This window comes from Trachurus trachurus (assembly GCF_905171665.1).
Source record: "Trachurus trachurus genome assembly, chromosome: 23".
Classification (NCBI taxonomy): Eukaryota; Metazoa; Chordata; class Actinopteri; order Carangiformes; family Carangidae; genus Trachurus; species Trachurus trachurus.
The window spans coordinates 8504931-8532185 of record NC_139912.1 but is presented as its reverse complement, the minus strand read 5'-3'; the positions used below and the strand labels follow the sequence as shown (position 1 = coordinate 8532185).

Here is a 27255-nt window from a genome sequence, read left to right as displayed (position 1 = left end):
TCTTATCAAATGCCAAAGCAATTTTGCTGAAGCACACATTTTAGTCTCCCCAGCTTTCAAAGCTACTGATGCACTTTCAACGCTGCCTGCCAGTGACTGCTGTGAAGTGACGGTCTGAACAAAGTGTCCGGGCTCCAGATGGCGTCCTGTCAACTACTGTTCAAAAGAGTCGTCAGGCGTCATTCCTTCTCCTACCATAAAAGCATGAAATGAGCAGCACTGATAGAAGGGGGGGGGGGATCATCAACGGTGACGCATTTCAGGAGAAATCTGCTCTGATAACTAGTGATTCAAACTGCTCTCTCTGTCTCATCAACACCTGTTTCTCCTCTTCTTGTATCACTAGAACCACTCACAGTGCTCAGAAGAAAAAAAAAAAAGAAAGTGTCTCACCTCTTGTGTCGGCTCGACCCACATCTCGGAGTTTCCTGGAAGACAGAAAGACAGACAAGATTTAAGACTAAAAACAAAAACGTATGGGTCCAAACTGCATCAGTGCTGTGTGGAATTTCAATGTGGAATTTCCTAAACAAAACAGCAGATATCAGAAAGAGATAGAGGTTAGGGATCATCTGTTGTGTTCAGATGCCTCGGGTCAAAAAGAAAAAAACAAAACACATCTACAGGATAAGAGTAATTTCTAGGGAGCAGCGTTTATAGAAAGCCTTCAGGTTGTGTGCGAGTATTTGTGAATCGCGGCTGGCGGAGCTGATGTATAGATGAGCTTTGTCACGTTTAATAGTTCTGCGTCGCCCCAAGTTGTGGAAGGCAATCTTGTTTGGCAACATGGAGGTGCATGTTTATCTTCTTTTCCCATTACTGTATGATCTAAAGGTTGTTTAGATGTATATAGCCGTGATGCTCCAATAAAATCACCTGCGGTAAAAAAAAAAAAAGAGGTGCGTGTCAGTGATGGCGTGAGAAGAATACCCATCCCCTCCTCCTCAGGCCTTGTGCAGCTGAAGAGTCCCGGGTTTGATTGAGGAGCCTCGGCTCGGCCGCGATCTATCAGTCAGGGCTCAGCTTCAACAACCAGCGGCCGACTCTTAGCATGCGCCAGCCGCTCTCCCTCTGTGACACATCATCCATTACCTGTGGATGAAATCCTGACCCTCATCTCTGCCTGGCTCAGGCCTGGATGGATTTACTAAGATGGAGGACAGTGAGGAAGGAGGGGGTGGGTATGCATGTATGTGAGGCCCCCAGTTCAAGCAACACTTGGATTTAAGAGCAATTTGATGAATCTTGTTTTAGACAGCAACATTTTCTAGGATTCGGTCTAATCTATCAGCTGTCGGTACAAGTGCAGCTTTGGCAGGTTTTGCAGCTGTAATAGTTCAATCGTTGTTCAAAATTATGTCTCATCTGGCAGATCGATGGTGCTGCTTAAAAAGGGCACTGGACGCCCTTTTCAAAATATTAAGCTTAAAAAACAGAAGAACTTTAACAACTGAGCTGTTGTTGGAGGCTTTTAGAAAATAAGAACCAGGTTTTAGGAGTGATGACATATTAAGAGCTGAAATGGACTCAGAAGGTCAGAGCTTCACATCAAGGCTGAAACTAGAAATCACTCCAATTATGGAAAAATACTGTTTTCTGTCTGAAAATGTTGAAAAATTGTGCATCAAATGAGTTTTTCAAGTTTGTTCTGTCTGATTTGAGAAGCAGGGCTCACAATGATTCATTTCAACCAGGCTTTTCAATATCTCTCACGTCCCAGAGTTAATAGTTGGATAGAAAGAACCAGTCAGTGTGAGGCCTAGTTTTAGTTTGAGATAAGGTGTGTATTCTTTTCAAGGCAGCTACAAAACCAGGCTCCTGCTCCAGTATAGAATATAAAATGCTATCTAAATGTAAATGTGTGTTTACTGTCTCGCCTTCATGGTCCAGCATAACGAGAATAAACCAACAGGATTGTTTTAAATATACAATTGACCTGGGAAACCACTGGGAACCTGACTGTGTGTGTAGGTATAACAATTATTTGCTTTCTCGTTTCTGCGGAAAAATTCAATACATCTATATTTTGTTAGGTTTCATATTGCAAGGCCATTGGTTGACAGAGGGTCGGCGCACTGAGTCGATTATTTTCTGAGGTGCAGAAGGGTTGAGATACGAGTCCAAACAACAATATAGGAGAAGGTCGCGGCGGTCAGCAGATGTTGAGAGATTGTGCCAGTCATCATTTGCACATGATGATATGTGCATTGGAATAAGCAGAAAGAGCTTTATTGCCTCTACACAGACCAGGGCCAAAGTCGGAATTTATAATATTTGTGATTGTAAATCTTCACAGGAAATAAAACATTTGTGTTAGATATTAGCATTTCTACACATTTTCCTCCTCAGGCAGTGACTCATCTGAACTTCACAATAAGAGTCAAATGCAAAATGCTCATGAATCTTTCCTGATATTTTGTTTATAATTACCCATTATTTTTTTCATTAGACTGGAGTAACAACATATGGACAGAGAGAAGGTTAATGACATTCAGCGATGAGTCAGGCCTCCTGCCACTGCAACACAGAGCTTTTGCACCACTGTGGTCTGTGCCCTCAACACTCAGCTGTCGGGTAAACATTTTAATATTTGCTTTTGTCTGTAATTCTTTCGCTTTTTGGTCTGACAATTTTTTTAAATTCTGTTTTGTAAAGCACTTTGCATGAAAGCATTGTTGCATGAAAGGAACTATAAGTTATTATTGTGTTTGATCTGTTTTTAATCACTCGTACTCCGGCTGAATCTTGTGCTAATCCCCAATCGTCCACTTCAGCGAGACAGTTTCAGTGAGTTATGTCCACCCTCATGGAGATAAATAAATACATAAATGCTGTTTATGTGTCAAACAGGGTTATGCCTTCTCTCAGGTCTGTCGTCCACATAAATAACACGAGGAAAAAAACAAAACAAAACAGGCGTAGCCTGAAATCATACTGTGTTTACAGAAAACATCCCAGAGCTCGTTTGCCACATCACTCCTGCACCTCCCGGCACCGTTTCACAGTGTGCACCTCCTGTCTGGGATATGAATCTGTGAGACAAGGTCAGTGCAATTCATGTGCGTCCACTTCACTGCGCACAATACTGACTTGTGCAACTTTATTTATCATGCTTGAGCTGCACTGACAGCTCCCATAAGCCGCACTGCAGAGCTGCTAAGAATACACAGAGACGAATACCAACAATAAAGCAGGTGTTTCATCGTTAAACCTCAGATCAATTCATTACTACGCAATCTGCATTTCCGCCTGTTATTCTTTATCACACTCCACACACTCTCATCTGAAACTCACCCAAATGTCTCGGTTGGACAGTGTCAGCTTTTAAATGCCAACTTACTCCATAAAAAGGTGAGCTTTCTGCAAAACAGCAGAAAGCCGATAGAGATCACGATTTCAATGGAGCCATTCAGAAGATTCAAGAGAAGGAGAGAGATGCTCTTCACATGAGAGATCATGATTGGTATTTAGAGGAAACAGGAAGGTCAAGGACAGAAAAATCCCCAGTAATACTATCTTACTGGAAACTCCCGGCTTCCTGGTCTGACGTGTCCTGTGTATATAACGCAAACACGTTTATTGCTTTGATCTATTTATGGAATCAACCTGTTTGTCAGGATAATCACAGGCTAAAGCTGTAAGTATGGCAGCTCTCACTTGTCTATTGTTTAAAACGAGATGCTTTACATTTCTTCCACACGCCCTTTTTTAAATAAGATGCTGACCACACATGGTTGTGTGAATAGTTACTGCCAGCTCAGAGAACAGATGTCAAAACACCAAACTGAAGCATAATTAAGGTGCTGGTAACTGGTGCATCTAATGTGTTGTATTGTATTGTGAGGTCACAAGGACCTTGACCTCATCACTTCATCCTTGAGTCCAAGTGAACATTTCCACCAAATTTGAAGAAACGACTGAAACTGTTTTCTGAGGTCACTGTGACCTTGACTTTTAATTTTTGGCCACTAAAATCATCAAATCATTTTAACATTAAGCTTGTGATTACAGTATTTGAAGAAGCTCAATCAAGTTGTTATGTATTGTATTGTACGGACAACGTGGAAACAGCACAACTCGGTCTCTGATTTTTGCCACATGTACAAAGCTTGAAAGTTAATTTTCATCAGAGGGAGTTTTTAATCAAAAGTATTTTTCCTACAGAAGTTATTAAATGAAAATCTCCTGCATCCCTGCACTGGCTGTGCTAGATAAAATCCAGGCTGCTTCATTTCCATCTGTACCTTTTTTTTTATATTATTTATGCTGCTGTGTTCCTGGTTTTGCTGCGAGAAGCCTCAAGTATTTTTGCTGGTAGCCGTCCTGTCAAAGATAAATATTGGTGTGGTTTAGTTGGCTTATATAATGGTAATCCTTAAACTGTTGAATCAACAGAGGCGTGAATGTGATCAAATATTGTTTCAGGCAACAAACTGAAGTTCACTTAGCTGCTGCTGCTGCTGCTGGATAGAAAATGCCATGTTATGGGTGGTGAACATTTCCCTGCTGCTCAGGCAACACGCTCTGCATCAGCTTTTTTTTTTAACCTGAAAGGTGCTAATTACAAATGCAAATGAGGCTTGTTAAAAAGTGCTGGATGGGGATTGTCAGCGGAGTGTGTTTTCCACAGAGACACAGAGAAAGAGAGACCTGAGCCGCTGTGGCCACATTAAAAGCAGATGATCAGGAGGAATGTTCCATATGGTTCTGGCTGCTGGATCGCTCAAACAGGTTTTGCATGTACGACTCGCATACAAGGCCCTGATAACCAGGACCACATGCACTCACTCAGAGGAGGCCACACATATCAGTGTCCTGTCACACGGAGAGGAGAAGTGCGTCCAAGCACAAAATATTCATGCATCCATCCCTGCCTGGCCCATCCAGAGAAAAGAGATGGAAAAAAGGACATCAGTACAGAATTTAAACCATCTGATGAAATGTTTCATACTCAACAGCCTGTCTGGAGTTTCCATTATGTCTTCAGCAGCGAACACAAGAAGAATTACAGCTTGTTTTGGTTGTGAGCTGCTGAGAGACCTGGGGACACAGAGGCTCTTTTTAAAAACCTTTTTTTTTATCACATATCTCGGTACCAGCTCAGAAGCCTGGCTGGATGCTCTATATCATATCAGGTCTGACATGGCAGTTGCTTGTGATACATGGGGCCCGTGAGAGGCGGCACATTTTTGGGATGCTCCGTCTTTACCGAAGTCTGACTGACAGCTCTGTAGTAAATCCACTGACCACGCTCTCCCCCTTCTCCTCCCCCTCGGTCTGCCTCCTTCAGAGCGAGCTGGCAGCGGACCTCCAGCAGACTATGAATGTCAGTTTGACGTAAGTGACAGCGAGACATTTAATGGTTGTTTCTGCGTAGCTCCATCTGGTCTGTGTTAGGTCTCGTGCTGCGATGGCGTGAATGGACATATCCTGTATCAGATGATGGACTGAGGATCGTGGACGTGCGGCCAAAGCTGCAGGAACTCTGCTACACCGCTTGTTGTTTGTTTATGTGTAGACTACTTTGTGTAAATAGTCTAGCCCTTTGCCTTTCTTTTTTTTTTTTTTTTTTCTTTTCTTCCTCTGGGCCACGTCCCAGCAGGTGCTGTCACAGCCTTCCTGTTGGTGAGGCGTTTGTGTACCTGTCTCATACACAAGGCTTCGTCTTTGTATAAACAGCCTCAAAGACGTTTCCAGCCCAGAAACACAATGAGCCTCCTGATGCATAACAGCCGATTCATCTGGAACTCGACTCCTCGCTGCATCCACAAGTGTTGTCACTCGGCAGCAAAGCTACAGAATTTATATTTGTTGATTTTTTTTGTTTCTTTTTACTGTCAAATAGCAATTCTCTTATCAGTTGGATGTTTTTTTGTACAGAAATACAAACAGCGCAGCAGTATCAGTCGTTGTAACGCGGCTTGACGCTTTTCATATTCTCAAATGCTTATTGCAAATCCCTGTGTGAGTTTGAAATTGCGTACATCACACTACCGAATATGAACTTCTACTTAGGAATAAAAGCATGTGGTTTTGTGAGTCACTTTCACTAACTCATTTACGGCCCTCTCTCTCTCTCTCTGCACAGAACGCCTCCTGGACGTATCTGGAGGAAGAGCGGGAGCTGTGTCTGCGCGGCTTCACCTTTATTAAATACACACATCACCTGCCAGAGTTAAAGGAGCCGACTGCCTCTGATTCACATTGTTAAAAACCAGACACCTTCTACACAAAGCAGATCCACAACACTGGCTTTCAAATAAAGTTTGATGAATGCGGCTCTCCACACCGGCTCCTTTGAGCGCTGTGAGATGGGATGATACCACTTTGTTACTACTCTAAACATCATCAGTTTTCTTCATGATTATTTTATTTGGCTATAACAAAGTGGCAGATGCAAGTTCCAATATATAAAGGTGATATAATCAATGAAGAATCACGTCAATGAAAAACTTCAGATATTGAAGGTGAACTATGTAAGTCTGGTTGCTTTTCTGTTGTTTTGCTAACCCTCCTCCAGGCCATGTGCATTGTTTTACAACGAAGCCGGCGAGAAATCAATCGATAGAGCGGCACATAAAGTTATATATCATATACGATGTTACCATGTGTGGGGCAAGTTTGTGTCACGGTGCTGCAAAAACGCGAGCTGGGACATCGGGGCGAGGGCTCTGATCTTGCAAAGTTGTTTTTCAGCCAAGAGATGCTAGGTGGAAGAGAGCCTCCATTCTCTCTGTAACAAGTAACATGTCACCATTAATTAAGGTAAAAATGTAGCATAGTTAAGCTGAAAATCCTGCATAGTTCCTCTTTAAATGTGCTATTTGCAAAGAAACAAGAAACTGTCTCTTTGAAAATGCTGATGTCTATATTCCAACATATTTTGGTAATAAGTAAGGCTCCGTGTCATCATGTTCATGTAGCTTTAACAGCATTTTAGTGTGTTTCTGTTGATCATGAAACTTATTTCACAGTGATGATGAAATGTAGAGACACCTCTGATTTCTGCAGCTTTTCACACTCAGCTCTCCTAGTTTCTCCCTGAGCAACAGTGCCTCTGTTTGGCAGCATGGCTGCATGTGTGTCTGTGCAGGTCAGGTGAAGTGTTGAGGAAAGAAAAATCCAATGTTATTTGATCCTGGTAGTGTCTGGACATGTCGCCTCTTACCATTAAGTGGCCGGTGGCAGGGTCAGCTATCATGGCCTCATTCTGGAAGGTGTTGGCCTGCACCAGCTCCTCCTCCTCCCGTCTGTTCTTCTCTCCTGCGTCGTCGTCGTCCAGCTCATCCAGGCTCTGAGGGAAGAAGAAGAGGTTGGTGAGATTGTGTTCACATGCACACACAAGAAAGCAGGCGAAGAACCAACCGAGATTAAAGAAACAAATCAAGTTGATATTACACAGAAACAAGCTGGGGTCAGTTTTACCAAATCTGCAACATGACGCACCTGAGGCTTGGTATTAAAAATCAAGCCTTCTTGTTGTTCTTAAACATGGTCAAGAAATCAGATTTCTTTCTTTCTGAACATTCACTTTTATCTCAGTTCAGTATGGACATCACAACTTGAGCAAATCTGAGATATTTTACATTAACTATGGCAACTGACATATAATAAGAGAGTATAAAAGACAAAAAAACAAGACAATCTGACAGACAGAAAAAAAGAAAATCTCATTTTAGGGGAGGGAGGAATGGCCACTGATAAAAACTGTTATGCTCTTATGCTGAACAATTAGATATCAGGTTTCTCTAATCCATTATTCTGATTTCAAAAGATCATTTTTTTTGTCCATACTGTAGACTGTTTAAAAAACAACAACAGGTCCCTGCAGAAAAGCAAAAGTGACACAGTCGCTTCAGTGCAAGTAAACACTGTGAGAGATGCACAGTGACAGGCGAGGTCATTCCCACCATAACAGCGATGTTGACCTCCGCCTCAACACAGCCAGGGTCTCCTCTTAATCCTCTTAAGACATGATCACATTCACTTCCAGGAATCCCTGAGGAGCTGCGGCTCAAACACAAACCCAAACACCAGAGAGACTCAGTCAGGCAACAGGATGACATCCTGTTCGATGGCCTTTCACCTCCTGAGGACAGTCGGAGGGGGATTTTTTTTTCTTTCTTTCTGACCAGTGGAATGTCCCTTGAAAACACAATAAAAAGACATGTACAAACACGCAGAGACCAAACATCCCTTTTGACAGAGGAGTGGTGGGAGTTTGCTTTCATTATTTAGGCAGAGATCTTGCACATTGTCTGGGAAAACCTCCAACTTTTACTCCTCACAATCTGGATTCTTAGCTACAGCATGAAGTACGCGCGCGGCCTCGGCTTCCTATTGGCATTACTTTACAGCGAGCCGAGGGTTCAGCCTGTCCGGAGCGGCGAGGATGCGTTGAGTAAACAGAGCTCGACATTAGGATGGATGGTTGATTCGTGACGAGAGGCAGGGATCGGGACCAAACTCCCAGAGGGGGCACAATGCGAATCAGTGTTTCCTGTTTCACGCTGCAGGGCGAAACAAAAGGTGCCCCCACTCCATAGGCCCTTTAGTGGCAAAAAATAGCCTTGCAAGGTTAACAAGGAATGCAGTCATTTGCGAGGCCTTTCCTGCCAAAGGGTTTATCAGTCGTCCCGAGGGAAAACACCAGCTCCTTTTTCTTTTTCGACTCTCACTCGTTTCCTTAATGTGATGTGAGCTCTCTCCTCTGCTCCCTCGACTTCTTTCTTCATCCATAACATACATGCACATCGAGTAGAGTCGATAAAATCACGACTTTTATTTTTTTATCCGAGAAGTTTTGATTCTCCACAGCTTGTGTCGAATTGCGGTGTGTTATGATTTAATTGTCTGCATCTATGTGCGCGCATGAAATGTTTTCCTGCAGCCGGTTTGACACGGCACTGTTTCAGGATGTGGCCAAAACAATATGTGGGAAATAAATAAGTAGAAGTTTAGAGTTGGGGGGGAAAAAAAGAAGTGATATTAAACAGAAGTTCCCGTCTGTGTTAGCACACAGTGTATTGTGCAGTGACTAACCACTCTGCTATGCACAAACTTGCCTGAAATGTGGAATTGGGGATCGGAGAGTTTGTTTTGGATGGAGATGCGGCCCGTTTTGCCCTCTAGTATTCCAGATTGCTGTGCATTTTCCTCTATTCCAAATAAAGGGAAAGGGGGAGCTCGCTTGCAACCATATATGGGGAGTTTTTGCTCCTGACATCATCAACACGACTCTGGATTTTTTTTGGCCAATTCTTACCTTGGACCACGGAGACAGAGCAGGATAATGTGTGGAAGGATGAACGAGCGAGGGACTGACTGATGGGATGACTTAGATCGGCTCTCATTTCATCACTGGGATGGATCCAGAGCGGAGAGTTACTAAAAAAATACTGCCAAAGAAACAAAACCGCTGCTCTTCGATATCACTGTTAGGAGCAATTTTGAAGCACAAGTTGTACTAACATGTTCTGACTGAACACTTCATATTGTTTTATTGGACAAAAAACAGATGTTCTCGGATGTTTATTTAATATTTTGCACGAGGTAGACTGGGCTAAGGTTAGCTCGTATTTCCAGCTGAGCAGCAGGTGCTGACACACGGAGGTTTTCTTTCCAAAAATGGTCATTTTCAAGTCTCCTGTTTTAAAAAACTTAACTTCTGTTTTGGTCAGATGTGTGCATGCTGCCCAATGCCCATGTGCAGCTGATTACAGAATGCATGATGGGAACACCAGAAATATAACAGACATTTTATGTGATTAGTAACCCTGGAAAACTATGCATGTACTGTAGGATCATTATGACATTCTCCAAATGAGCCATAATTGACTTAATACAGCGACTGCAGCAGCGGCATTGATTCCTATCTTGATGACACACGAGGAATCAAAGAGATAGAGGACTTGAGTGTGAGCTGAAAAGAAGCAGCCACATCTCCAGGATCCTCTCTCTGCTTCCTGTTTACAGCAGCGCCGAGTGTCAGGGCCTCACAAGAGTGTTTACTTAACTGGAGCGAGTACAACACGAATCCTCGGTCTGCTCCGGGTCTCTCCATACCCCCGTCGTCTGTCACTCTGCACGTAAAGAATTAAAGACGCCACATCTGGAGCAGAGCTGCACGGTCTATTGGAATGTCTGTTGTGGTTGGAAACGCTCTCGACGGGGAGGAAAACCATCAGTCATCTATTCTTAAAAAACCTCCGTCCACGGCCACGAGGATCTGAACACATCTGACTATCAGTCTGCACAGCGGCAGACTGTGGCATTTACCTTTTTAAGTGACTGTCGAAGAGACGCAGGTCGGTGCTTATGACTTGAGCGAGCTGAGCACATTCTGTGGCGGCGGTAACCCTGCAGCATTACACGGAGTAAATCTGGCAAAAGTGAGGAAGTTGAGCAGCAGGGACTCTGAAGGATATTGCAGATGGTGTACTTGCTATTTTTTTTATGTCAGTGGGGGATATTTGACAAAGACAAATGAGATAATAACAGAGCTATAAAAAAGTATTAAAGAGGTGCTGCTCAATGTGGATTTTATGACTGTAACATAAGCTCTGACAAGGTGAACAGAGAACACGGAGTTCTTGATAACGAGGTAGAGGTCAAATATCTTTAGAGCAGACAAAGTCTTCGTGGTCTCACATAATACATTTATATCCTCTGACACGTTTCATCGAGCCGGACGCACGATGACTGAGCCCTTTGTTTTCTTTTTCCCTCTCTGCACATTTGCTACGGAAAATGGCTCAGCAGCACTGATACGAGAGAAGCAGCTATATCTACTGTACGCTGTTATCCATGGTAACCAGTGGTAGAGCGATGCAAACACACAGTGTTAAAGGGATAGTTCAACATTTTGGCAAATTGGCCCTGTGCCATAATCCCTATAGTCATAGCAGTAAGTTCGTTACCTTTATTTGTCGGTGCAAGTTATTTTAAGAACGGCGGAGCAGAGCCGCGAGCTGCTCAGAGCTACGCTACGGAGGCTCATGGGATTTCTTGGTTTCCCTCATCAAACTCCTCAAATACACAATCCAACAACAAGTTGTGATCTGCACATTCACCACGCTATTAGATAATAACGGAATGTTATGAAACAGAGTTGTTTTTGAGGCAAATGCAGAGACTGCTTGCCGAAAAACTGCCCCCGACGGGAACGCGCATCAGCTGTTTTGCATGAATTTACCTCTAAAACAACTCTGTCTCGTAACGTTACATTATTATCTCATAGAGAGAATGTGCAGGTTACAACTTGTTGTTGGATTGTGTATTTGATTAAACTACGGAGGCTAATGGGAATGGGAGACAGAGTTGTTTTTGAGGTAAATTCATGCAAAACCACTGATGCGCATTTCCGTCGGGGGCAGTTTTTCAGCAAGCAGTCTCTGCATTTTCCTCTAAAACAACTCTGTCTCATAACGTTCTGTTATTATCTCATAGCGTGGTGAATGTGCAGGTCACAACTTGTCCACCAGAGCGTTTTGGAGTTGTTGGATTGTGTATTTGATGAGTTCAATGAGGGAAACCAACAAATCCCATGAGCCTCCGTAGTGTAGCTCTGAGCAGCTCACGGCTCTGCTCCGCCGTTCTAAAAATAGCTTGCACCGACAATTAAAGGTATAAACCTACTCCTAAAACTATAGGGATTATGGCAATGGGCCAATTTGCCAAAATGTTGAACTATCCGTTTAAGTATCCTGGTGAATCTAACCAGCAATCAGATCAATCAGTAAAAACAGGGCCTGGCTCCACTATAGACCCTTTCAGAGAGTATAAACAAAGACAGGTGTGGCTCATTAGAAAACGCTCTGGTACACTAAATTGAATGGAGCCTTAATTAGTATCCTTGGTAACACCTGTATTTGTTTATACTCTCTGAAACGGTCTATAGGCTGTTTATTGGCTGTTATATATAATCAATATTACCTCCCTAAAAGCTGATCATAATTAACACCTCCCTCCTCTCAGCGATGCCACACAAATGGAACCGGCTGCCTCGTCACCCTGCCAAGTGCCCCGTCCACTTAGTCCTCAGATTTATTTCTAAACAAGCAAAGGTCATCTCCGCCCGAGGCACAGTCTTTTTACAGCACGCTTTAATGACTCGTGTGTATTAATCACCTGCCACTCACCGCAGCACAGTGACTTCATTAGGATGATCTATTAGAGGAGATGCAGGCACACACACACATACACGGATGCCCACTGTCTTTTTTCTCTCTCTCTCTCTCTCTCTCAGGAGTGGCGGTGTCAGCTCAGACGACGGTAACAGACAAGGCTCAGCTCTGCACAGCGCTCAGGTATGGCAGAGATCAAAGAGGGGACATCGGCCCCGGAGCTGCCGGCTGATTAATGTGACACTACAGACTGCCAAGGTCAGTGTCAGGTCCAGGAGAGGTGCGCCCGCTCAAGGGCAGGAGTGAGACATCATTTGACAGCTTCAAAAAAAAAGGTGTGACTTGGACCTTCGCTGACCTGTGGCAGGAATATTACACTGAAAAAAAAGGAAAAAAAAAACAACCTGTGTGTGTGTATGCCGCCTTTTTTCTCTGCAAACTTTTTTGAATTCCACTTGACCTTTATTTAACCAGAACGCTGAAAATGAAAGCCGAGGCCAGAGGGGCAGCAGCGTAATTATGTTACACAGAAGGAAGCAGAGTTGCAGAAGCAGAAACTACAGTCGTAGCCTACAGTTTTTAAATTACAACTATTCCAGTTCAGATTTATCACAGCTGGCAAACCCCCACTGCAGTTATAATCATACTTCCCAAAATCTGATGTCTCTTCATGATTTAAGTCCCAAAATTGCACAACAGGGTTTTTTTGTTTTGTTTTATTTTTTATGAGAGGGGTTGTTTGGGGACAAAGTCGAGTCAAACAGCGTACAAGACATTCTCAAGAATCAAAGCTTGTATTGGCCACAAGGCCCCGGGTTGCTTTCTTTAAAATCGAGTGTTTATCAAGTGAAAGCCTTTCACTTTCTGGCTTTGAACTTAAAAGTCTGCTTGCCTCTCATTTTCACCCCAAGTGAAACTATAATATTTTAATCAGCGCTCAGCCAGACCTCAAAATGAGTTCGCTTTACATGACAAAAAAAAAAAAAAGAGGAGAGAGAAGAAAAAAAAAGGAGCTTTAGGCAAACAAACAAGGGGGGTCTGGCTGCGATTGCTGACCCAGAGATAGCAGCATCAGCATTCCTCTGGATGTGTCAGATGGAGCTGAGGCCTGAGGGCGGGCCGGTCGGGCTCAGCGGGGACGGGCAGAGATCTCCGACTGTCTGCGACGGCTTTGATACATCTGTGGGAAACAGCTTGGAGTTGTATTTTTAAGTTTGCCAAACTTGTTCTCTGGTCTATCGCCGCCACAGTAGGTTGGACTGGACTTGTAAAGAGTCTGGCTGTGTGTGTTGGTGAGTGCAGGGTTGAGAGGGACAGCAACAGTGTGTGTGTGTGTGTGTGTGTGTGGGGTTGGGGTGTGTGTGTGGGGGGGGTCACTCTGTATTAATGGGGCTTTACACTCCAACACCACAGACCTCCACAGAAAACCACATGCTCCGCTCAAAGATGTCAGACTCGGCTAGAAGTCTAGAAACCAGAGCTGGTCGATATGTCAGTGGGCCGATACCAGGCGATCGCAGAGATGTCAGTGTCCGCATGCAGGATGTGCAAGAAGTTTCTAAGCTCAAACAACATTTTTGACTTGTTCAAGTATTAACGATCCGGGTTTCCCACAAGATAATGTTGCAGCGTCTGGCTCTAATTTTTAATATTCTCATCATGCACAGTGATGTTGTTATTGGCCTCCAGGATCCTCTACAAGTGGGTTTGCTCATGACGCAGGGGGGTGAACGGCAGAGGAGGAGGTTTAAATTCTTGGTTTGCAGTTTTGTTATCACTCTGCACTAGTCTGCACACACAACAATCTCTCAGAGGGCAGCATGCACGTCGCAGAAGGAGAAAAACACTAAGCCGACCAGACACATTTATTCTAGTCTCAACGTGGCATCCCTCTAAACACTGCATCCCCCAACATGCAGCTGTGTTTTGGAAGAGGTGGATGCCTACAAAACAGCTTGCTGTATGGCTTTAGGGAGCTCTTGGAGATGGATTACAACACAGTGAAGTGTGTAAGAGAGCGACGGAAGACGTTAAATATCCCTCTTCTTGTCTTCAGCATTAAACAGGCTTACTGCAGCTCCACGCTGAGCCGCTGACCCTCAGCGGACCGTTGCAGACTTGTAGCCGTGACCTGCACAGACTGACAACCAAGCTTTTATCAACAACACTGAATATGAACCCAGCGCATCAATCAATCTGCAGTATTTCCGTCGTGCCTGTCAACCTCATATGCAAAAACGATCATTATCAATTCGAAAAAAAAGCCAGCATCCAGCGGCGGTTGGTTCGTGCTCGTTGAAAGCGTTATAATCAAGAGGCGGGTGAATTAAAGAGTTGCAGGTAAGCAACACTTAGCGAGTCAAACAGGAAAACCAAGGGGTTACACGACAAGCGGAGCGAAACTGTTAAACACTGCTAATGGATGACATTACCTGATTAAGTTTAATGCCATGAAATTATTCGAGATCATGGAAAATTCTGTAATTACATGGTTTTGCCTGAGATAAATAATTAGTCACTGGTTGAATTTATGCGTAACAGATTGATGGTTTTTTAAATAACTGCAGCGCAAATGCCAAATCTGAATCCATTTATGCCTCTCATCGGAATTAAAGATTTTATAACCAGCGCCTCATGTAGCTGATGATGTATCTGAGTTAATGCTTCCCTGACATGTAACCGAGGCAGAAACTTTCAAAAAATAAAGGTCAGTTTACAAGCGCATGAGTGCAGGCGAGTCAAACACATTTCCTTTCGGTTCATAAAATCTTGGCCGGTGTCTGTTTTTTGTGTTTCTCATTCCGTTTCCTCCAGGTATAAACATTGTCTTCCCAGGAAATAAACTGCAGGCTGAATTCTGGCCTTGCGTTGCGCAGGAAGTCTTTATCTCTTTCGTGTATTTGCTCGAGCCCTCGCGCTCATAAACACTGACCGCTGATCTGCGACGGCAATGCAGGAGATCCAGATTGAAGTCACGCACATTAACAAGTGGGCTGTTTGTTTTCTCTGGTGTTTGACCCGGTTCAATACATGCAAGACCTTTTTTATTTTACTTTTAGAGTCCTAACAATGGGGATATCCATCATTTACAGGCTGTTAATAAATAAAACCAACACTTTACAACGTTAAATGTTTATTGAAATTACAAATGAGCATCATTAATGTGCAGCTCTGGATGTCACTCATGCTCTAAATACATGACATTGACTAATAACTGTTCTCTCCCAGTGAGGACAGGAGCTTTGGGCTGTCTTGAGAGACGTATGTTATAGTTTTAACATCTGTGTGTCCCGACCACAGACCAGGACGGCTGTAATTCAAGCCGCAGAGAGACGACAGGCTGGTAGAGCGTTTATCCCGGCTGCCTCTTCTATTTCCTGCGTCCCATTAATGAATCCTGTTTCTACAAACCAGCGGTATAATAACGGGGCGCCTGCAGCGTGCCGCCGTACGGAGGCCGAGGAGGGAAGTGGGTCCTGTGTTTTGTCTAAACCCCCTAATCTTGTTTTCGCCCCAGCGTCGGCATGCACGCTCCTTCTTCTTCCATCCTGTCCTTGTATGTGTGTGCAATGTGTGTGTTTTTTTGCACAAACCCACCAGGTCCTATCAAGCTGCAGTGCGACAGTGGTGTTCTAGCACTTTTTTTTTTTACTTGTACGTTATGTTTCCCGGCAGCACAAAACCGCTGAGTTACCCTGTTGTTTTCCATCTCACATCCACATCGTCCAAAAGCGGGAAGGATTTAGAAAAACCACACAAGCAGCTCAAAAATCATACAAAGGAAGAAGAGAAGAAGGCAGGAGGCGAAAAAGGGCACAGAGGGAGCATCCAACATCCTGCTGCTTTTGCATTTTATACTTCATCCTCTTTCTCTCTTCCACGCGCTTCCTATCCCAAAAATATTTTAAGGAGCAGACAATGAAAAAAAAAAAAAAAACTGAGCTCGAGGTCTGCTTTCTCTGAAGCTTTCAACCACTTCTCACAATCAACAGAGAGATTACTTTGAATGGATGTCCAGAAAAAACAGCAAAGGAGAGACCATAATAATTTGTGCTCCCATCCATTAGTGTTATGCAAAGTGTTAACATTAGGTCAGGTGCTGTTAAATCATTACAGAGGAAAACTGTGGAAAGTTACTGTCTCCGTTAATCATGCAAAACCATCTACTGGGAACAACCTGGAAACTAAGGTGTTTATATCTTCTTGCAGCAGGAAACTATATAAATATTTTCGGGGGACAATAGATTTGTCTGAAAAAATGATTTACAGCTTTTAAAAATGTTTAGGTTCACAAGAAGTTCCACAGTCTTCAGGATACACCTGTGGAGCGAGTGCATGCTGTAATCTGACTGTCGAGTCACGGCAGCAGCTGGATGGATAGGAGGGATATCTGGTACCCAACTTAGAGTTAATAACGGCTTATCTGCTGAGCAATTTCATCAGCAGGCTACGATGTGACCCCCCGACCCCGAGCTGTGGCCGACAGCCTCCGCTTTTCCACGAGCGCCTTCCTTGGAATGTCTGGCATCTCCCTCACGTGTATACGACCCGTCAACCCACAGCGAGCACGGTGCCAAACGGGTTGTTAAACATCTGGTATCACAGGCCATTCTTCTCTTTTAGCCCCCACAACACCTCTGGAGGGTTGTTGTTGGTCCGTCCTGCAGCCTGGCATGGACCGATCTAGTCCATTTGGCAGAGGAGCGTTCAGACAGGGAGGTATTGTGGCATGCGGACGCTTTCTCACGACGCACAGGAGATGTCTCGGGGCCCGTTGTGGAACCTCCGACACTGGAGAGGAGCAGAAATGTGTCCTGTCCTCTCCTCCTCTCTCTGTTGACTGGGCTTATCTAATGAGAACGAGACGCCCGGAGAGCCAAGTTGCCATTCAGTCCTCGCTGCCTCTCTCCGCTAGGCCGTCGTGTTTTTTGGCCGCCGGCGCTCGGTTTTCTTGGCCGAGGTTTTCGCTGCTCATTCAGAGCCCCGACAACTCCGAGGCTATTCAGGTTTCATGGACCTATCAAAAGAACCACAGACATGCTGGGCAGGAGCAACGCCAGGCCCACAGCATCCAGGAAGCAGCAGCAGCAGCAGCAGCAGCAGCCACGGCGCAAATGGCTTTCACACGTTGTCGGACTGCACAACATCCTCCAAAAAGCAGAAAGTGACCCAACAATTGATTTTTTACATGCAAAACAACAGATATAATAGTAGGGAGGTTAAGCGACTTTTGACTTCAAGTCATGATGCAAAGGTCCCCTTTGGCATGGATGTACATTAGGGTCATACAAATAAATCTATCCTAAGACACAAGTGAGATCACACTTTGTATCCGAAATAAACACGTTTTTAAAATGCCTTTTTTTAATTGAGAAAACGCATGTTAAAAGCACATTCCATTTAGAATGTCCATATAAACTACAATGTTTTCAGCTCCTGGATGTTATCTACAGCGTATTTGTGACATGATTGCAATATTTCAGGATTGTTTCTCAATTTGAATGATGAACAGGGATCTAATGCCTTTCAATCTGTAGGGTGGACTGACATAGGAAGCCTAAAGTCCAGTCAAGACATTCCATTATGGCTCATTTAAAATAAGAAATAAAGATACTGTAACATCATGAGATTTATAAGATGAGCATTAACAAGCATTCACAAAAGCAAAAATCTACCAAAATAATAAAGCTTACCAGTTTCTCAGCATTACTCTAAGAGAGGATCTTAGCTATAGGCTACTGCGCTGGTGAAATAAGTCAGTCCTAATCATATGCTTTATGTGAGAGCTGCGAACCTAAACTTCCCTATATGTACATAAAAGCTGAACATTCCTTATTAAGGGCGCTATACATTGCAGTGAGTGTACTTTAGCAGCAGCTTGCATCAGCCTGGATTCAGAGTGATAATGGCCGTGTGTAATTACACCAGGATTCAAAACATTTGATCAAGAATGGATTAAAGCGGTCCATTTTCTCACACAAGCAGGTTTGTGTGTGAAATAGATTTTTGCTATAAACAACTGACGCAGCCAAAACAACCAAAACAGAATTAACAATGTTTGACCAAATTCCAGTCAGTTTAATTTATGTTGTACTTTTTGCACATTAGTAATGTCTTAATAGAGCGAGTTCCAGCAGGCAGAGTAATTGCTTCCTGACTTTCTGTATTTGTATTTCCACAGCAAGGATGTTGTGTCCTGCTCTAATTTCTGTGACTGCACGTTTCGTCGTCTTTTCAGCCAACTTTTGATTCACTTTCTGTGTCTGTGACATTTCAGCTTGTCAGCATCAGTATTGTAAAGTCCTCTAGTGGGATGGTTTACGTCTGGGTTACTATTTTAGTCTTAGAGAATGGGTTCAACAATTCTGGTGGAAATGACTGTAATATAACAGCATCACTCATTTACTCAAGTGGAAGACTCTGGAGAGAAAGAGATGTCAGTAAATTGTCTTCTGAAGAAAAAGCAAAAAGGTTATCCTGAGTGAAGAAGGTGTTTCACTGATTTAAATCTGGTTGTCCAAAGCAACTACAGTAGTTAGATCTTTCAATGTTGGGCATCATATTTGTATGATATCATGATCTTAGTTGTTAGTCAAGTCAAAATCTGTCGTTGGAATATGTTTTGGGGTGTTTAAAGTAATTTCATTGATAGTATTGACATTAATATGTTGCGGTAGTAAAGTGCTGCCCAGCCCTCTGTAGTCTTTTGCCTTTACCATCTCTAAAACAAGAACCACAGTGGAAATGATAGAAGACCTGGGCTTTGTGTGTTAACTGACATTTTTGAGGTTTTACATGATTTGATTTAATCTTTTCTGAATGATAAACTAAACTATTGGAAGCGATTTTATGCAATAAAGTATCACCATCAATGGACAGATTGCATTCATGCTGTTTCTTTGATAAACCTATAGTCTTATTGTCAAACAACAAGATGATGACAGATGATAGATAGGAGTGTATGGCGCTAAAAAACTGCAGCAAATAGTGTACGCATGGCAACATACAGAGTAGATGTTCTTTGTTACATCCCTGTAAATACCACATAATGTCATTTTATGGAGACCTTAACCTGCCACATGTATTTAAATGTCGTCATAGTCGTCAAGAGGCAGAACCGGAATCAATGAAATCATGAGAACAATGATTGGGTGGATTAATAATAGACTATTCTGTGCAGTACAAAAGACCGGAGCAGAGACGCATTGTACCTGCAGAGTGATTGATTATAACGACAGCTGCTGAAAGAACAAGAACTCAGCCTCACCCTCACGTTGGGTGAGTCCACATGGGTGTGTGTTTGTGTGTGTGTGCACATGTGCGTGTGTTGAGTGACTGCTGGGCAGCTGGAGAGCAGTAGCAGCCTGAGGGCACCTGATGGCAGTGCTTAACCGTGCTGTCTCCTGACCCTGCACCTGAACAACGCACCTGGCAATAAAAGGTTTTGCGGTTGGGTCGCATCTCCTGGTAAACACAGCTGCTGCTATCAGGGCGTCGCACGGCACAAAGACCGACAACTGACCTGGACCGACTCTGCCGCTGTTGTGTGGGTCAGTGTGTAAGTTATGCTGATGTCATAGTATGATTTTGTGCCAATATTATCGCAGATCATCGGATACTCAAGTTTTATTGTTGCTTTTTAAATTTGTATTTATTCTATCTATCTATCTATCTATCTATCTATCTATCTATCTATCTATCTATCTATCTATCTATCTATCTATCTATCTATCTATCTAGTATCTATCTCGTATCTATCTATCTACCTATCTATCTATCTATCCATCCATCCATCCATCCATCCATCCCTCCCTCCCATTGGAGTTATGAATCTACCTATCTATATTGTATCTATCTATCTCATATCTATCTATCTATCTATCTATCTATCTATCTATCTATCTATCTATCTATCTATCTATCTATCTATCTATCTATCTATCTATCTATCTATCTATCTATCTATCTATCCATCCATCCATCCATCCATCCATCCATCTCCTTGGAGTTATGAAGTCATAAAAGAGTTGTGATGGGATTGTCGCACAGAATAAAACTAAAATTAACTTTCATGAGTGAATTTATGAGGCAGTTAAACGAACACTGGCACTTCTCTCTCTCTGTGAGTTCATATTTTTATCGTCTCAAACATTAAACTGATAATTTCCAGTGTTGTCTGTTATTTCTAATTCATCTTTCTCGTGTCCGGGAAATGTCTGGCTCCAATTTAAAAACAAATTTGCTGGTAAAAAACATTCCTATAGAGGTACATTCTTGGGCCATAGGGGCAATGTTGTCAAAATAGCAAGCCAGACAAATTTAGCATTCGAATCGAATACCACATTAAAAAACAGTGTGGTCCGCTCGAGATGCCAGAGCACTTGGGTATTGGAAGCTGCTCAGAGCCTTGATCCAGTCATTAGCGAAGAATGGCCTCGGAAAGCAAAGATTTCCTCCTGAGATTATTTCTTCTTTGTCATCTTAAAGGGTCTGGCCTGTTGGAGAGGAATTTCTGAGCCTAAATCACAGCCTAATTAAGGAGATAATGTCTTGTAGAAACAAAACAAATACCTCTGGCAGGCAGCAAACACCCCGCAGCCTCCGAGCAGGTCACAATTCAATTATTTGAGCCGGAGCGTCTTGCTAGGCAGCGGCTGTCTCTTAAAAATCAAATCTACCAATGGGATTAGCCTGCTTTATGGGAAATAAATTGTCTTCTTTGTCTTATTAGGTCTGCTTCATTTCGTGTTCTCCACCGGATGCATTTGCTTCATTTTAAAAGGAAAAAAGGAAAGTTCACAAATTCCCTTGCTGTCAAAAAGATGGACTAACAATCTTGACTCAAGTGCAACACATGTTAGTAAAGACTTCGCATAAGTCTACACAAGAGGAGACACACTGTAAAATATTATGTTTTCACAAGCTCTTCATAATTAACACCATCTGCAGCACAACCCAACGACCCATAGTGCTGAATTGAATCCATCTGTTTTTCTCCTCCATCTTCCTATTATTAGTTTACACATGAAACCCAATCGATCAGAGGATGCAGCATTTCCTCGCATTATTGGAGGCATTTGTCGCTATAATGGTCCAGTAGGAGTGAACGCATCCACAGCTGACAATTTCAAATGTTGTTGGATGTTTGTACACCGTAACAACATAGTAGAGACAAATACACAGAAGCCTGAGTTGTTTTGGACTGATGATGATGAGGCTAAGTTGTTCAGAGAAGAGGTCTTTACTATAGATGCTTTCATAAAAAAGTGCCAGGGAATTAAGAAAGAATGAATTATTTGTGTGAATTCTTCTTTTTTTGTTTGTACTGTGCTTATTATGTTTGCTGGCTATAAGTATGAAATGAAATCTGTGTCTTGTAAGCCCTAATTGGTGTATGACACATAAATAAAATAAAACTCAATTCATACACAGAAAGAAATGTGTCACTTTCTCAGTCTTTTTTTTAACTTTTTCAATGAAAACAAATTAAAACGTGGCCTGTGCTGGGTTTAGTTGTGAAGGAGGAAATGCAAAACCACAAAATCCAGTTAGAGAAAGTCATCAATGAGGTTAGTTTGTAGGCACATCACCAGCCACTTTATCTGTTGCCTCTGGTTGTCAAGTGTCTCATAGAAATGAATGGAGGTCGTGTGTTTCCCGTGGTTGGAACTCAGCCTTGCTTCATCAGGAGTACAGTCGCCTTACCCTCATGCCTTGAACCCACATATGCTGATAATGAAACTCCCCCAAAATTAGCTTGCTATTAAAATCGCATGAAAAATGTGGAATGAAAATGGGGGCCAGAGATTTTTAAGTGCTTCTTAATATCAGGTCTTTCTATCGGCTCCCATTTGGGCCTCGTATTGCATGACAACCTGCCTGCTTGAACCCATATGTGGAATTTGCAGTTGAGCCCAGTTATAGCCCGTAGCAGCAGCTCCTCCAAACAAACAGCGAGCACCGAGTACCATCCACCTACCGCACACAGCACAGCACAGTAGGAGAGTGGCCTCTGGGACTACTGTAACCGTGATTGACGCAGCTTAGAAAGAAAAACAATGAGTGGAAAACACAGGGAACACTTCTATTTAAAGCCCGTGTCTGCCGGTCTATTCTCCATGCAGTACTGTACTGTACCGTTCCCCCTCCGTTTTCATTTCTATTCATGATGACTCCTGTTGAGAGAGGCACCGTTCCAGATGAAAGAGAGAGGGGAGTTGGATGATGGCTACATAACACCAAAAAAAATAATTTACAATCAAAATAAAACAAGAGACGACAGCCCCTCTGCTTCTTATTCATGAATGGTGGTGAAATCAGATGTGTCAGCGACGTCCAATGTTTGAGAGCTGCACACATGTTGTCAGCCCACAAGACGGGCAATAACATCACTCCAACAACACATTACGCAGCCATTTAGCAACATTTAAAACCAAAAGTATGCACTGTTCTATGCTCTTGCATGTCTGCGTTCGCTCTGCAAAACCAAGATTATTACAGAGTCTTCACAAGGATGTGGCCAATTTAGCCTGTTTTTTAAGAGCGAGGTGTCATCATGGGCTGGAAGCAGGTCCCGGGTGTCTGACTCAAGTACACTGGGAAAATGGCAGAACAGCTTCGCCTGGTTGTGAAATTTGTAGAAACCAAACCTGTTATAGTGTGCAAACATGCACCAAAATGCGTCACAAGTACTTTTATACTTCTGTACCCCTACTTTTTTTTGCAACAGAAATGAATATGGTTGTATTGGTCAAGTAGCGATTGGAAAGTACAAGATTTTATCGACACTTCTATCACATTTTTCAAGAGCACTATAGTTATGATGGGTTCTGTGGAAAGAGACTGAGCTGAGTCAAAAGACAAGAGAGACTCAACCACAAGCATTCAGTCTGCAGGAGGGATTGTGGGGGGCGGTCTTTGTCTCATAATCTGTCCTTGACTGAACCCACATCAGGATCGGAAAAGTGATGGATAGTTGAACCAATTCAAAATAATTTATTTGTTGATAGTAATTTCCTGTCCATTGCATTGTGAGTGAATCAGCATCCCCACAAATGTCCCCTGGTAGTAAAAGTCACAACCTGACCTCTCTCCATACAAACTCATTTTGCTGCAGAGATTTCTGCACTTTCCCTTGACTCAAGTCTGAATGAAGAACTTCCCCTCGTCCTCGGTCGTGTTGTGAGCTTTTATCAAAAGAAAGAAAAAAAACTCTGTTATGCCTCCACACAGTCAAGAGATCAGGTTTCTCCAACAACAGTTTTGTTCTCCCTCCCCTTACCTGATGAAGAAAAACCTCATCCTGATTTACATCAGAAAGATTAGCTGAGAAAAACAAGGTCACTGTAGTTCAAGTCTTAGTGAGGCAGTAGAATGAGCTCTGACAGCTCAATAAGCAGCACTCAGAGCCACAGGCCCCGTGTGCTTCTGTGAGGGAAGAGTTTGCAAAGGAGAAAAAGAAATGAAAAATAGGAAACCGAGGAGAAACAAAGTTTGTTTTGCTCAGTGTGAATCAATATGAAATTTGAGACACGGTAGCGACGGTGCATGCAAGTAGAGAGAGAAAGAGAGAGTAATCAGTCTGGAAAAAGGCCGAGCAGTTAGCGAGGTTCCAGTATCTGAGGAATTTCAATCAACTGCGAGTTGATCCCCAGAGCCGTGGCGGTGGGACACTCATCAAGTTTCTGTGGGTTTGCTTTGGCGAGTTACGGCACATTCTCTCCAGAGCCGGCTCCTCTCGCCAGCAGAGATGAGTAGCAGACACTTAGGAAAATAACCTCTCTTCCCTCCTGTGCAGCTGCCGAACATGGAAATTACATCTGGTGGGACGATTAAACCTGTGTGGCCACTGACCACTCTGGCCAACGCAGACGTGCTATCCCGTTGCAGATGTTCGTATGTGTGTGTGTGTGTAGTAGTAGTAGTAGAGAGAAAAAAAAGGGGTGCTGCTTCTAGGCCAAGGGATCCGAACTGAGAAGATACTGTAGTGTTGACTTTGAACTGAGAGAAGTGCGCGGTGTGAGATTAATACGACAAGACAGGCTGCGAGTCCCCGAACGCAACCGGTGTTCAATAAGTGAAGAGATATTATCTGAGGCCTCACAATAAACAGACTTAGACACCAGCCTCCCTCCACTGGCAGGTACAGTCTTATCTTACTGCAACAGGCGACGTATCAAAACACCAGACAACAGGGACACGGCAGAGCTGATGAAAGTGAGCTGCTTCGCTTGTGCTCCGGTGGTGGCGTACCGTCAGGCTGAGGACAAACAGACTCCCGTTTACCTCTAGCTCCAGATCCGTAGCAGCACAAAACAAAAAACCTCTTCTTCTTCTGCTTCTGCTGTTCACTGTGTTTTGATGCTCTCTTGGTATTTACGGGTGATAAAACGGCTGATAAAAAACACAGCCCTGAAGCGATGCAGATGGGGTCTATAAAGAATCTGTCCAAATTCCAAACTGAATAAAGTACGTACAGTAGATTTTACAAGCCTTATTCATGGTGACTGTTATTTGTAGTTTTTTTTAAAGAGTTGTCTGCTGTTATCTACTTCGTCCTTTGTGTTTCTTCTCAGGTCGTACATACAGAGGTGGTTTGACGTCCAGTTCCAGAGACAGGATCTTGTACTTCTATATAGATTTTAAGGTCTTTCTGCACATTTGTATTTTTTGTGATTTGGGTCTATATGAGTAAAACTGACAGCTGGATTTTAGACCTAACTGCAGGTTGCAAAAAACTACAGTATGTACAAAACATTCAACTCAGACATAAAAAAGGTTAAGTTGTATATAACTTTCTTATTTCGACTGTTGAAGACCTTCGCAAGGATTTGGATTTAAATAATACGAATGATTGTCGGGCTACACCTCAAGATTATTGGTATTATCCTGGTTGTACAACTACGAGCAGCTATAAACGGGAGAGAAGTTGTGTTTTTGTGTATTCTTTTGTACCAGCAGAATAAAATGTGACATGTGCCTGGATGTCATTTAATGGTGACTTTGGGAAGCTGCTAAAAAGCCAATTAAAGGAGAGGGAAAAAGCTTTTATTTGTGATTTTGGTTTTCTGATAGATTCCTGAAGCTTCTTACAATCTGTTTGTCCGGCGGTTTCTCCTCCTAATGGATAAAAATTGAGTGACTTCACTATGAGCACTGACTGAGCATCTTTCAAATAAATTAAATTTTGTCAACTGAGAAACCTGCTTAGGAGTCGTGTGCACTGTGGAAATGGGTACAGAGCGAAAGCTTCCTGCCCAGAATAAACATGTGGCACAGCCTTACTGGAAGCTCCTCAACAATGAGTGAGGGGGGGGGGTTGATAAAGGCAGAAGAAGCAAGATGAGGAAGCCTACTTTATGTGTGTTAGTGTGTGTAAATGTGTCTAAGTGTGTGTGTGAGAGAGGCTGCAGCCTGTGATTATGTTATGTAATTTCCACTTGAGGTAACAAAGGTTTGCCTCTTACTGCTGCATGCCAGCGGCTCCTTCTCTCCCTCTCTCTCCACACCGATTACATCCTTCCCGGCATTAATGGGGTCAAAACAGGGCCCTTATCTTTTTGGGGCAGGGGTCTATTTTTCCATGCAGGGTGACTCTGCAGATGCCCTCTTCCTTCACCCCTCAAGGGCGAAAGCACACCGAGGAAACTACAAGCTGCCATCTGCTCTCCTCAGGGCAAAACTCTCTGGAGCAATCAACACTGCAATTTCGACCATAAAACAGTGGTTAAATGGATTTCCCTGCGGAAAAAAATAGAAATCTGGACTGTGAAAACGGCAACAAGCCTCAGGTTTTTGGTTGTAGGGTTGAGTACATATCCCAGCGTGGCCGGTGCAAAAACAAATGAATCGGGGAATGTGGAAATAATAACTCGCAACAGTAATTTCAAACGAATTACTTTCTAATCAAAACTTTAAAATGAATTTGTTGCACAATGTAGCGATCTGATAATGTTCGGTTCACATGCAGCAAAGCACGTAGGTCAGGACTTTCCCAGAATCACGCCAACTGCTTACAGCGAGTCGACAACCATTTGCAGAAAAATGTTCATGTTTAGTAAAAGAAAATATCCAATTGAGGCGGCGTTATTCATTCAAAGGCTTTGATCCTCTCCAGGTGAGTGACTCAGAACAGATTGTGTCATAGATATTAAGTTAATTAATGAATGACAAATGAGTAAAAGTAAAGATCAAAGGTATCTGCACTTTCTCTGTGTATCATGTATGTATTGACTTGTTTTAATGCTTTCCCTGCAGCATGAAGATCCCAGTTGTCCTGCCATAACGTTTCACCATTTCTTTCCTAACGAGGTTTTCTTTGGAGTCGTTTCTGTGCACTGTTGGTCTCAAGTTTATGTTTCTGGATAAACTGGGCGGGCTTTGGTAGGTAACACCAGGTTTTGTTCCCCAACCATGTTATTCTGTGTCTTGTACTTTGTTCCCTTTTGTGTTTTATGTGGTTGCATTCTGTATTACATAATTATACGCTGTGACCAGCTTGATGTATTTATAGAGGCTGTTAAAAAAAAAACACAGATGAAATTGGTCCTGTAAGCCATAATGGTGCGCTCTGCAGGGAAGAGGAAAGACAAACATTTGTACTAACATGTGAGTACTATAGGCCTCTTTTGAAATACTACCTGTTAACCCTCCCCTGTCCACCAGTGGGAGGGAAGCCACTGCTGTAAACTGCATGGCTGCCTTTTATATTCCCTTGGAAACATTGGTGTCAAATTAACTCAATAAAACTAAAACAATAAAAACAAATTCACTTTTTTTTTTTTTTTTTTGGAAAACTAGACTCTTGGGATGAAATTAGAAATTACGTTTTCAACTATTTCTTTTCTTATAATGCTTGACTGCCCAGCTGAGCTAATGGCTGGAAATATTTATATGGTTTAAATTGTTTGCTCTGTACCTGCAATCTTAACAACACTATGTTGTTTTCTTAAAATGACCACAAGTGGCCAAACATTTGATTTTATAATTTGAATTTCCCACACTGAAGATAATTTCTCACTTACTCATATCTGGTACTGTATCTTATCACATCTTGAGATGTCTTATCACACACAAGCACATGTCGATTTCATATTTTGTGCTTTTACTGTGAAATGATTGGTAAACTTTG

At 42.8% G+C, this 27255-nt stretch overlaps 1 protein-coding gene across 2 annotated transcripts in view; it reads right to left on the bottom strand.

Moving 5' to 3' along the window:
• pawr (PRKC, apoptosis, WT1, regulator) overlaps positions 1-27255 on the bottom strand; it is a 45270-nt gene that overhangs the window by 14989 nt on the left and 3026 nt on the right. For both annotated transcript variants that reach the window (XM_083999638.1, XM_083999639.1), the window contains exons 3-4: positions 7169-7294; positions 394-428 (exon numbers count right to left, since the gene is read on the bottom strand). In XM_083999638.1, the coding sequence (XP_083855764.1) occupies positions 394-428; positions 7169-7294 (161 nt within the window). The remainder of the gene's footprint in view (positions 1-393; positions 429-7168; positions 7295-27255) is intronic.